The sequence below is a fragment of the Bufo gargarizans genome, chromosome 5 (genome assembly GCF_014858855.1).
Source record: "Bufo gargarizans isolate SCDJY-AF-19 chromosome 5, ASM1485885v1, whole genome shotgun sequence".
In the NCBI taxonomy this organism is placed as follows: domain Eukaryota; kingdom Metazoa; phylum Chordata; class Amphibia; order Anura; family Bufonidae; genus Bufo; species Bufo gargarizans.
The window spans coordinates 294,048,719-294,061,763 of NC_058084.1; the positions used below are offsets into that span (position 1 = coordinate 294,048,719).

At 40.4% G+C, this 13,045-nt stretch overlaps 1 protein-coding gene across 6 annotated transcripts in view; it reads right to left on the bottom strand.

Moving 5' to 3' along the window:
• Nucleotides 1-13,045, bottom strand: part of LOC122938086 (cadherin-10-like) — a 516,432-nt gene that overhangs the window by 106,898 nt on the left and 396,489 nt on the right. For 5 of the 6 annotated variants that reach the window (XM_044293379.1, XM_044293378.1, XM_044293374.1 and 2 more), the window contains one exon: nucleotides 1,220-1,341. In XM_044293379.1, coding sequence (XP_044149314.1) covers nucleotides 1,220-1,341 — 122 coding nt within the window. Of the gene's footprint in view, nucleotides 1-1,214; nucleotides 1,342-13,045 lie in introns of all 6 variants that reach the window. The other variant, XM_044293375.1, reaches the window with a different exon arrangement.

The following is a 13,045-nucleotide window of genomic DNA, read 5'->3' on the forward strand; positions in this document are numbered from 1 at the left end:
ATAAATACCCATGCAACGCCAAGTCATCAGCTAGTATACTGTCGGTTAGCTACTGAGGAAGGGGAGACCGTATACCTCGAAACGCGTTTAGCCAGGACCCCAACACTACGACTACCTGATGTATGTGAACAGCCTGCCGTTTACACATAGAATGTCCACATAGCGAAAGTAAGTTTGAGCTACACAGCATAAGACCAACAATACAAGTCGAGCTGCACGTGCCAAACAAACTACCAACGCGGGAGAAAGGGGATGAGTCACGTTCGCGATATTGGTCTGAACAACATAAGACCATCCAGCGGAGCAGTTGCGGTATACTCACCGATACGGTAAGACCGCTCCAATATTTTCGGCAGACTTTCGCAAGGATTATAAGAAAATTTCTCCACTGTGACGTCGCTGGTAATGATTTAGAGGGACACCACTACCTTCGACATACAGGACACTAGTTCATCAAGAGTTTGCATTGATAGTATTCCAGGACATTGCGACAGTATCAGTTGCATCATTTTGTATCCATCTACTACATTGACATTATTTGTTGGGCCATTCATATATTTTGCACAGGGTCGAGCTTTTTTAGGTATTATTTATTTGTGAATATTTTGATGATGTGTATGATTGTTGTTTAAGTGTTTATATGCTATAGTATGGGAAGAGGATATTTTAATAAATGTTTATTTTAATTAATTTATGTATCAATTGTGACCCAAATACCTAGAAAGTGCCCAGATTCTTTTTGTTATATATACCTACTATCAAGAGGATAGGGTGAGTCCTCTTATTCTGAGTGCACCTCTGGTTGGTACTAGTGAGTCCTGTGCGTCACATTGCATATATATATATATATATATATATATATATATATATATATATTTAGCATTTAATTACTAACCAGGTCTCTGATCTCTTTACAGGGTTCAGTGACTTTTTTTCATTTATCTCACAAACCAACTCTCAGAATGTTATGTGCAGTATTTATATAGATTCTTCATGGTAATTTGTCAATGTCAGAGCATTATTAATCAGTGGCATGGGGTGTATATGAAAACATTACACTGCCCTTATTCCAGCCTCTTGGTACCAGTAATAGTATTAATCCATTTTTATACATAATCACTACTTGACAAAGCAATACCAATATGTCTCCTATTTGAGCTCATTTATCACAGAACACAATATAAAAAAAAACAGAAAAAAAAAAAAAAAAACACAATACCTGTCCAGTTCTTGCATTTTCACATACAAACGTGTCATAAAACATTGCAAATTGAGGAGCATTGTCATTAACGTCCAGAATGAGAATGTAGACAGTAGCTCTTGTGGTTTGTTTGGGATTATCTGCAAAATAAAGATACATAAAAACATATAAGATGAAAGAGAATCTGTTTGCACATTACATGAATAAGGTAAACTTCAGAAATGCATATTTCACATAAAAAAATATAAATAAACTATTTATTAAAATCACACATGAAGTACTATGTACAATTTTGGGCTTTTATGCACAAGAAAGACATAATTGAGGTTCAGCAGGTTCAAAGACGGGCAACTAAAGAATAAAATGGAATAAGTACACTACAAAACCCAGAAAGATTATCAAAATTATGGTTTTTTTTTAGTTTAGAAAAAAAGATGTCTGAGAGAAGATTTAATAACTGTGTATAAATATATCAAATGTCAGTACAGAGATGTCTCCTATGATGTATTATACCCAGAACTGTAGCTATAACAAGGAAACACCCTCTATATCTGGATAGAATGTTTCCACACCAACATTGAAGGGTACTCTTTACTGTAAGAGCAGTGCTACTATGGAACCCTCTGCCAGAATGAACTCACTAAAAGAGTTTAAAAGGGAACTAGTTGTATTTCTTTAGTATAATAATATTACAAGTAATTACTAAATTTCTCTAGAAGGATTGTAATCCAAGAAATTATTTAGATTGTGAAATTTAGAGTCGGAAAGGTGTTTTTGAGGTAAATTGGCTTCTATCTCAAGACAATTTTTTGCCTTCCTCTTGATTAACTTATTAAAATAATGAACTGGACTGGAGGGGCATATGCCTTTTCTTAACCTCTCAAGCTATATTACTATATCACAATGTTACTGTGGTCCCTTGAGTTACACTATTCATTTGTTCCTTGATGAACATTGGAATATGACACTATTAACTTGAGCTCATACTGAGCTTTGTGGAAATCAATAATTGCTTCTGAACCCCCACAAAATATCAACTGCAAATACTGTATTTTTTATTTATAAAACCCACATTTTCCCCCCAAAAATGTGTCTTATAATGTGACTACTAGTAAGTGCTTCCATTATGGAAGGGCTCATTGGTATGCAGGAGGTGCAGATGAATGTAGTTTTGCTAGCGCTGGCTGTGTTCATCGCTCCCTGATCTTCTCTGGGTGCTGTGCTGCATGGTCCTGACTACACCAGGTCACAGTGCAGTGTGGGCTTAAAGAAGACCAGGGAGTGATGAGTGCAGGAAGAGCGGCTGGATGTGCAATGGTGTCTGGAGAAGAAAGTAAATTTTGTTATTTTTGGTGTCATCTCAGGTCTGATTTACGGTCTGATATGGGGGTATAGTCTCAGGTCTGATATGGGGGTCTGATTTGGGAGTCTGACATGGGGATCTGATCTGAGGTCTGATATGAGGTCTGATGAAGTTTAGGGGTCTAATTTGGGAGTTTGATCTTCGTTCTCGTGAAAACATTTTTCTCTGATTCTTTTTATTTCCCCCCCAGTGAATCTTATAAAGCAGGGATGCTCAACCTGTGGCCCTCCAGCTGTTGCAAAACTACAACACCCAGCATGCCCTAATAGCTGTAGGCTGGGAATTGTAGTTTGGCAACAGCTGGAAGGCCACAGGTTGGGCATCCCTGTTATGAAGCAAAACTATACATGGGGTTCTTACATTTAAAAGGAAGATGCCGACAATAAAGGAGAAATGGGAAGCTGATCGCACAAAATTCATATTGGCGAGCAGTTATTGATTGCATTGATATAGTTAAAATAATGGTTTGTATTTCTCCAGATTTTATTTTATTAATTTTATTTTATGTATTTTTAATTGTGTGATAACCTCTTTAAGCTTTTTCTAGTACCTGGCTTTAGACACTGTCACAAGCTAAGAAAATAATCAGCCTAATAAACTTCTAATAAATCAATAAATAAAACTTTGGAAAAATAAGAATACTTTCTTATACATCATATAATATAGCATTGCCAACCAAGCACGTGGAGGTTACTTTCCATGTTCATTTGAAGATTGTGCTTCAAGGTATTATTTTAATAATATACAGTATCTCACAAAAGTTAGCACACCACTCACATTTTTATAAATATTTGATTATAGCTTTTCATGGGACAACACTGAAGATGTGACACTTTAATACAATGCAAAGTAGTCAGTGAACAGCTTGTATAACTGTGTAAATTTTGGTGTGCCCTCAAAATAACTCAACACACAGCCATTAATGTCTAAACTGCTGGCAACAAAAGTGAGTACACCCCTAAGTGAACTGGCCAAATTGTGCCAATATTTTGTGTGGCCATTATTTTCAAGCACTGTCTTAACTCTCTTGGGTATGGCGTTCCTAAAGCTTCACAGATTGCCACTGGAATCCTCTCCCACTCTTCCATGATGACATCACGGAACTGGTGGATGTTAGAGACCTTGTCTGGAGACATGCTTGGCCAGTCCAGCACTTTTACCCTCAGTTTCTTTAGCAAGGCGATAGTCATCTTAGAGGTGTGTTTGGGGTCGTAATCATGTTGGAATTCTTCCCTGCATCTTAGTTTCCGAAGGGAGGTTTAGTATGTCACAGTACATGTTGGCATTCATGGTTCTCTCAATCAACTGTAGCTCCCCACAGCCAGAAGCACTCATGCAGCCCCAAACCATGACACTCCCAACACCATGCTTGACTGTAAGCAAGACACACTTGTCTTTGTACTCCTGACCTGGTTGCTGCCGCACACGCTTTACAGCATCTGAACCAAATAAGTTTATCTTGGTCTCATCAGACCATAGGACATGGATCCAGTAATCTATGTCCTTAGTCTGCTTGTCTTCAGCAAACTGTTTGCAGGCTTTCTTGTGCAGGCTTTCTTGTGCATCATCTTTCTAGGACGACAGCCATGCAGACCAATTTGATGCAGTGTGCAGAGTATGGTCTAAGTACTGACAGACTGACCCCCACCCCTTTAACCTCTGCAGCAATGCTGGCAGCAGTCATACATCTATTTTGAAAAGACAACCTCCGGATATGATGCTGAGCTTGTGCACTCAACTTCTTTGGTCGACCATGGAAAGGCCTGTTCTGAGTGTCTTGTTATACCGCTGTATGGTCTTGGTCAACGTGCTGCAGCTCAATTTCAGGGTGTTGGCAATCTTCTTACAGCCTAGGCTATCTTTATGTAGTGCAACAATTCTTTTATTCTGATCCCCAGAGAGTTATTTGCCATGAGGTGCCATGTCGAACTTCAAGTGACCAGTATGAGAGAGTATGAGAGCGATAACACCAAATTTAACACACATTCTCCCTATTCACACCCGAAACCTTGTAACACTAACGAGTCACATGACACCAAGGAGGGAAAATGGCTAAATAGGCATAATTTTGCCATTTTAACTTAGGGGTGTACTCACTTTTGTTGCCAGAAGTTTAGACATTAATGGTTGTGTGCTTAGGGCACTCCAAATTTAGACTGTTATACAAGCTGTACACTAACTACTTTACATTGTATTAAGTCGTCATATCTTCAGTGTTGCAAAAAAGGTCCCAGCAGACGTTCTTGTTTCCAATCAGTTATATTCTTTTATTGTAACTACAAAATAATAACAGGGCGCGTTTTGGCCCGTCCAGCCTTTCTCAACTGCATGATGACAATGAAAGCCTGATCACATTTATAGGTGCAGGATCACCTGGTCATGAAATCATCAGCTGAATAAACAAACAGGAAATGACATTTCCTGTTTGTATGTCAATAAGCACCTACTGTGGTGTTATATAATCAGTGAGTGTTTTCATACAACACCAGGACATAGTCCTAATTTTTCTGGGTGACCGTCAATACTACTGGTCACTACATTACTGGCAGCTGACCATATATGATGTAGATATTGATAGCATGGCCCCACAGAGACCCAACTATTCTGTTGTTCTATCTTTGCTAAAATGGGGAAAATTGGGAACGCTACTTCCAAAGATATCAGTAGCACCCAAAAATCTAGCGCTTCCCATGGAGAAATGGAGAAATATATGGAGAAGAAGAATACCAACACTGCTACACAAAAAATTATTACGCCATCTAAAGATGCTTTGCCGATGGCTCATGTGGACACCGGAGAGGACTCTTACAGTGATTTAGATATTCCTCCACATCAAGATTTCCTTCCAATATCCAGGTCCTTCTGGCAAAAATCTCTAGCTAAAGTGCTAATCAAAGCTCTAGACCCTCTCTCAAAGGATTTGCAAGACATCAAACAAAACATGAAACAAATTGGGTCACGAGTGGGACACCTAAAAACTGCACAATCAGCTATGTATAGTTATAATACATATGTCTCAGAGAGCCTTTCCACCCGTTAAAACTACCTTAATGCCACTTTCAAGACCTTGGAAGATCAAGAAAATAGAGACCGTAGGAACAACCTGCGAATATTAAGCCTACCAGAGTCAGTGGCAGCTTTATCCTTATAATTTACTGTTGAACAAATCTTCCATACTATTCTAGGTGACTCGTAATCTGGAAACATTATAATTAAACATGTTTACAGAGCATTGCGTAGAAAGCCTAAGGACTCTGAACCTCCACATAATGTCATATGCCATATCATTAACTACTGTGCTAAGGAGGAGATACTGCGACATACAAGATCATATTGAATATGACATTATGTAAATTCATGTTTTTCAAGATCTTTTTCCTCAAACACTACAAAAGAGAAGGACATTGAAACTGTTAACGGGGGCTCTCCAATCTAAAAGGCATCCAATACAGCTGGAAGTTCCCATTCGGACTTATGCTTTCAGATGAAGGGAAAATATTTCTAATCTGATCTGTCAATGACCTCCCAGATGTTTATGCTGATCTAGATCTTCCTGACCTACAGATCCCTAACTGGGCCATGGTGAAGAAACTTGCATATCTGCTGCATATCAAACAACCCACTCCTTGGAAAGAAGTGTCCTACAGCTGCAACACAAAGTCAAGGAGGAAAGTTGGAAGACTAGCACCTGTTACGACCAGAGGATGTGGATCCTCTGGGTCAGCGGATATAGAACTAGACTTTAGCCCTGTATTGTTGACTGCTGACTCTCAGAGTTAGGATACTGGTGTTTGCACCAGTCACCCAGGACGCTGCTAACTGCAGCAGTGTGTACAGAGTCTCGCACAGGCAGGTAAGCAGAACAGAAGAATTTTACTAGTACGCAGAAAACAACAGTCACTTGCAGAAGAGGCAAAGGCAGTTCAGAGTAATGCAGTGTGCAGATTAAAGCTATCTCGTTGTCAGGTGGTGCAGGGAGCCTTACAGTAGGCGATGGGCAGATGCGTAGTCAGACGGGGCAGAGGTCGGTAATCCAGTTGATCCAATAAACAGACGGTAGGCAGATTTGTAGTCAAACAGAGCAGAGGTCAATAGTCCAGGCAATCCAGCAATCAGACAGCAAGCAGAGTAGGGGTCAAACAAGGCAGAGGTCGGAAACCAGGAAATCCAATAAACAGACAGTCCAGAGCACAGTAGGAAGCTTCAGCGGGAGACAAGAGGTACAACAACCACACTTGGGCACTTCCTCCTAAGTGAAGTTGCTTTAATATACTCAAAGCCCCGCCCCTGGGTGGGGATGATAATCAGGACCCAGCTGCCTACTCCCATAAGACAGGGAGAGGTGCGCGCGCATGCGCTATAGCGCATCAGATGACACCTGGCAGTGAGGATGGATGCGGCGATATCCTGCGGACGCCTGCTTCTCCTGCAAGGTAAACCAGCCCTGGCACCCATGGTGCTGAGATGTGCAGACAGGGATCTGTCACCCTGCGGTGGGGACACGGACCCAATACTGACAGCACCTAAGAGAGTCATCGCTGATAACACTTGTTTTAATAGAGGTATACATTACTTATATTGCAGATATACAAGAGAACAGATGATATTCTATTACTACCTACTGATCAGTGATTATCGTGTCCTCTCTCTGTTCTGTTCTTACTATTTCACTGCTTCCTTCCTACTATATGCTATTATCTTTAGACTTTTTCATACTGTTAATGCTCTATTTTTCCACATTTTTCTTTTTCATTTACTGCTGAACTGATATCTTAATATGACCAGTTGGGTGTCTAAAGCCATGATGTTAATGGCTTAGTTTTTTCTCAACTGCTTGTTGGGAAAATACTCGCCCGGGTTACCATAAAAATAGTTTTTCTTGCTCAGTTTATGTGCACAATAAGTGCCTTGACATTGCAGATTTTTTTTATTGGCTAGTGTTATGTTGTTTTGTCCTAATCCCCTGCCTTTCCTCCCTCACTTTGATTTCTTCCACACTCCCTCTTTCATTTAGAATCTTGACCATGATAGGGGTCCCACAGCTACTACCTTATTTATTAATCTGTATAGATGACTCAACTTAATATCATTTCCTACAATGTGAGAGGGTCAATTGGGATATTGCATGTGAATTCAGCAATTTCTATAACCAATTGTACAATTTATAGTCAGCGCATGAGAAGACAGCGATGCAACATAACAGACTTCCTTACTTCTCCCTCCCACAACTGACTTGAGAAAAATCCCAAGGTCTATGCTCCCCCATTTCTCTTCAAGAGATCAAGGACTCGATCATTACAACTCTGTAAAATAAGTGACCTGGCCCAGATGGTCTATCTTCCTTTTTCAGACACCTTACTTCCACACATTAGTAAGTTTTTTTTTTAATGTGGCGCTAACTTGGGGTCCCTTTTCATAAACAAACACTGGCGGCCCATATTTCTATTATTCATAAAGATGGTAAAGACCTATCTCCCTTCTTAATGTAGACCTTAAATTGTTTCCAAAAATACTAGCAAAGCAACTATGCTCCGTTCACTTACAGCCCCAGATAAATTAGGATTTTTCCTCAATAGAGAGGGTAAAAGGGTAAAGACAATATATACAGGGTTATACAACTTATATCATATGCTAAATCCACAACTAAACCTTTAATATTTCTTGGCATGGAGGCCGAGAAGGTTTTTGATTGACACTTCCTTAAATCTTCAATGGCAGCCTTCGGTATCCCATCTATATTTATAGAGGCTATTTTTACTATGTATAAAGACCCTACTGCTAGACTAATGGTTAATGACCTTTTATCACCTGTATTATGCATCTCAAATGGTACTTGTCAAGGCTGTCCATTATCTCCCTTGCTGTTTGTAATAACAATTGAAACCTTACTGCAATGGATTAGGCAGGATGGCCGCATACAGGGCATTAGATGTGATGGGAGAGAACACAAAGCTGCAGCATATACAGAAAACCTTTTACTTTTGTTAACTAGCACAATTGTAGAACAACTATTCTATGATTTTGATAGATATATAACTTTAAAATTAATATGGTAATTTTGGTAAAGTCTCAAGGCCCTCTCTGAGTGTCAGGTTCCCTTAACCACTTCAGCCCCGCTAGGTGAAACCCCCTTCATGACCAGGCTACTTTTTACACTTCGGCACTACACTCCTTTCACCGTTTATCGCTCGGTCATGCAACTTACCACCCAAATGAATTTTACCTCCTTTTCTTCTCACTAATGAAGCTTTCATTTGGTGGTATTTTATTGCTGCTGACATTTTTACTTTTTTTGTTATTAATCAAAATGTAACGATTTTTTTGCAAAAAAATGACATTTTTCACTTTCAGCTGTGAAATTTTGCAAAAAAAACGACATCCATATATAAATTTTTCGCTAAATTTATAGTTCTACATGTCTTTGATAAAAAAAAATGTTTGGGCAAAAAAAAAATGGTTTGGGTAAAAGTTATAGCATTTACAAACTATGGTACAAAAATGTGAATTTCCGCTTTTTGAAACGGCTCTGATTTTCTGAGCACCTGTCATGTTTCCTGAGGTTCTACAATGCCCAGACAGTAGAAAACCCCCACAAATGACCCCATTTCGGAAAGTAGACACCCTAAGGTATTCGCTGATGGGCATAGTGAGTTCATAGAACTTTTTATTTTTTGTCACAAGTTAGCGGAAAATGATGATGATTTTTATTTTATTTTTTTTTCTTACAAAGTCTCATATTGCACTAACTTGCGACAAAAAATAAAAAATTCTAGGAACTCACCATGCCCCTCACAGAATACCTTGGGGTGTCTTCTTTCCAAAATGGGGTCACTTGTCGGGTAGTTATACTGGCCTGGCAATTTAGGGGCCCAAATGTGTGAGAAGAACTTTGCAATCAAAATGTGTAAGAAATGACCGGTGAAATCCGAAAGGTGCACTTTGGAATATGCGCCCCTTTGCCCACCTTGGCAGCAAAAAAGTGTCACACATGTGGTATCGCTGTACTCAGGAGAAGTTGGGGAATGTGTTTTGGGGTGTCATTTTACATATACCCATGCTGGGTGAGAGAAATATCTTGGCAAAAGACAACTTTTCCCATTTTTTTATACAAAGTTGGCATTTGACCAAGATATTTTTCTCACCCAGCATGGGTATATGTAAAATGACACCCCAAAACACATTCCCCAACTTCTCCTGAGTACGGCGATACCACATGTGTGACACTTTATTGCAGCCTAGGTGGGCAAAGGGGCACATATTCCAAAGTGCACCTTTCGGGTTTCGCCGGTCATTTTTTACACATTTTGATTGCAAGGTACTTCTCACACATTTGGGCCCCTAAATTGCCAGGGCAGTATAACTACGCCACAAGTGACCCCATTTTGGAAAGAAGACACCCCAAGGTATTCCGTGAGGGGCACTGCAAGTTCCTAGAATTTTTTATTTTTTGTCACAAGTTAGCGGAAAATGATGATTTTTTTTTTCTCTTTTTTCCTTACAAAGTCTCATATTCCACTAACTTGCGACAAAAAATAAAAAATTCTAGGAACTCGCCATGCCCCTCACGGAATACCTTGGGGTGTCTTCTTTCCAAAATGGGGTCACTTGTGGCGTAGTTATACTGCCCTGGCAATTTAGGGGCCCATATGTGTGAGAAGTACTTTGCAATCAAAATCTGTAAAAAATGACCGGTGAAATCCGAAAGGTGCACTTTGGAATATGCGCCCCTTTGCCCACCTTGGCATCAAAAAAGTGTCACACATCTGGTATCGCCGTACTCAGGAGAAGTTGGGGAATGTGTTTTGGGGTGTCATTTTACATATACCCATGCTGGATGAGAGAAATATCTTGGCAAACGACAACTTTTCCCATTTTTTTATACAAAGTTGGCATTTGACCAAGATATTTTTCTCACCCAGCATGGGTATATGTAAAATGACACCCCAAAACACATTCCCCAACTTCTCCTGAGTACGGCGATACCAGATGTGTCACACTTTTTTGCTGCCAAGGTGGGCAAAGGGGCACATATTCCAAAGTGCACCTTTCGGATTTTGCAGGCCATTTTTTTACACATTTTGATTGCAAAGTTCTTCTCACACATATGGGCCCCTAAATTGCCAGGGCAGTATAACTACGCCACAAGTGACCCCATTTTGGAAAGAAGACACCCTAAGGTATTCCGTGAGGGGCACTCCGAGTTCCTAGAATTATTATTTTTTTGTCACAAGTTAGCGGAAAATGATGATGTTTTTTTTTTTTTTTTTTTTCTTACAAAGTCTCATATTCCACTAACTTGCGACAAAAAATAAAAAATTCTAGGAACTCACCATGCCCCTCACAGAATACCTTGGGGTGTCTTCTTTCCAAAATGGGGTCACTTGTGGGGTAGTTATACTGCCCTGGCAATTTAGGGGCCCATATGTGTGAGAAGTACTTTGCAATCAAAATGTGTAAAAAATGGCCTGCAAAATCCGAAAGGTGCACTTTGGAATATGTGCCCCTTTGCCCACCTTGGCATCAAAAAAGTGTCACACATTTGGTATCGCCGTACTCAGGAGAAGTTGGGGAATGTGTTTTAGGGTGCCATTTTACATATACCCATGCTGGGTGAGAGAAATATGTTGGCAAAAGACAACTTTTCCCATTTTTTTATACAAAGTTGGCATTTGACCAAGATATTTATCTCACCCAGCATGGGTATATGTAAAATGACACCCCAAAACACATTCCCCAACTTCTTCTGAGTACGGCGATACCAGATGTGTCACACTTTTTTGCAGCCTAGATGCGCAAAGGGGCCCAAATTCCTTTTAGGAGGGCATTTTTAGACATTTGGATCCCAGACTTCTTCTCACGCTTTAGGGCCCCTAAAAAGCCAGGGCAGTATAAATACCCCACATGTGACCCCACTTTGGAAAGAAGACACCCCAAGGTATCCAATGAGGGGCCTGGCAAGTTCATAGAACATTTTTTTTTTTTTGCATAAGTTAGCGGAAATTGATTTTTTTTTGTTTTTTCTCACAAAGTCTCACTTTCCGCTAACTTAGGACAAAAATTTAAATCTTTCATGGACTCAATATGCCCCTCAGCAAATACCTTGGGGTGTCTTCTTTCCAAAATGGGGTCAGTTGTGGGGTGTTTGTACTGCCCTGGCATTTGAGGGTCTCCGCAATCATTACATGTATGGCCAGCATTAGGAGTTTCTGCTATTCTCCTTATATTGAGCATACAGGTAATGAGATTTTTTTTTCCGTTCAGCCTCTGGGCTGAAAGAAAAAAATGAACGGCACAGATTTCTTCATTCGCATCGATCAATGTGGATGAAAAAATCTCTGCCAAAAAAAAAAATGGAGGGGAAAGGCGTCTGCCAGGACATAGGAGCTCCGCCCTACATCCATACCCACTTAGCTCGTATGCCCTGGCAAACCAGATTTCTCCATTCACATCAATCGATGTGGATGAATAAATCATTGCCGGGATTTTTTTTTTTATATATATATATATATATACAAAGTGTTTGCCAAAGCATAGGAACGCCGCCTCCTCCTCAGCTCGTATGCCTCGGCAAACGTATCTGTCACTGCAGAGGAGAAAATCCCGTCTTGCAGCGCCGCATACACCGACTTGCGTGTAATCTGACAGCAGCGCAATGCTTCTGTCAGAATGCACATCGGTGCTGCAGCTAGTAGATCGGTTGGTCCACCTGGAAGGTAAAAAAACAAAAAAAACAAAAAAAGAAAAAACCAGGCCACAACGCAATAATTTTATTAACTTTGGAACAGAACATGTAACTTTAACTTTTGGAACTAAACATTAACCTGTTTGCTTACCTGTTTTTTTTTTTTTTTTTTTACCTTTATAGAACAAACCTCTCCTTCTCCATGGGTCAATGTGCAAAGCGCAAATCGCCCAAAGATGTGGCGAAGTGCGTTATGCACTTTGTCCCATGTGAAAGGAGACGTTTGCAGCAGCAGTGAGTGAATGGGCCCTAATAGCCCTGTGTGCCTGTCCTGGTGAGATGATCCCTATGCTAATAGTGTACCTGTGAGTGGTACTTCCGGAAACACTCTCCAAAGCATAGGGCAGGGTGGTCCGGACAGTCAGGACAGAAATAGCGGGTGTCACGCCTTATTCCACTCCTGCTACAGACACGACATCTTTTTCGGGGTGACTGTTGGGTTGAGGTACCAGGAACGACATTGGGGAAATGTCGCTCGTGTAGACGGCTAACTACACTGGTGGTTGGGGCCACGGAACCTCCTGGATACAGGAGGTTCTCGATGATCTCTTCCTGAAATTTGAGGAAGGATCCAGTTCTCCCAGCCTTACTGTAGAGAACAAAACTATTGTACAGAGCCAATTGAATTAAATATACAGACACCTTCTTATACCAGCGTCTGGTGCGTCGGGAAACTAAATACGGAGACAACATCTGGTCATTGAAGTCGACCCCTCCCATGTGGAGGTTATAGTCGTGG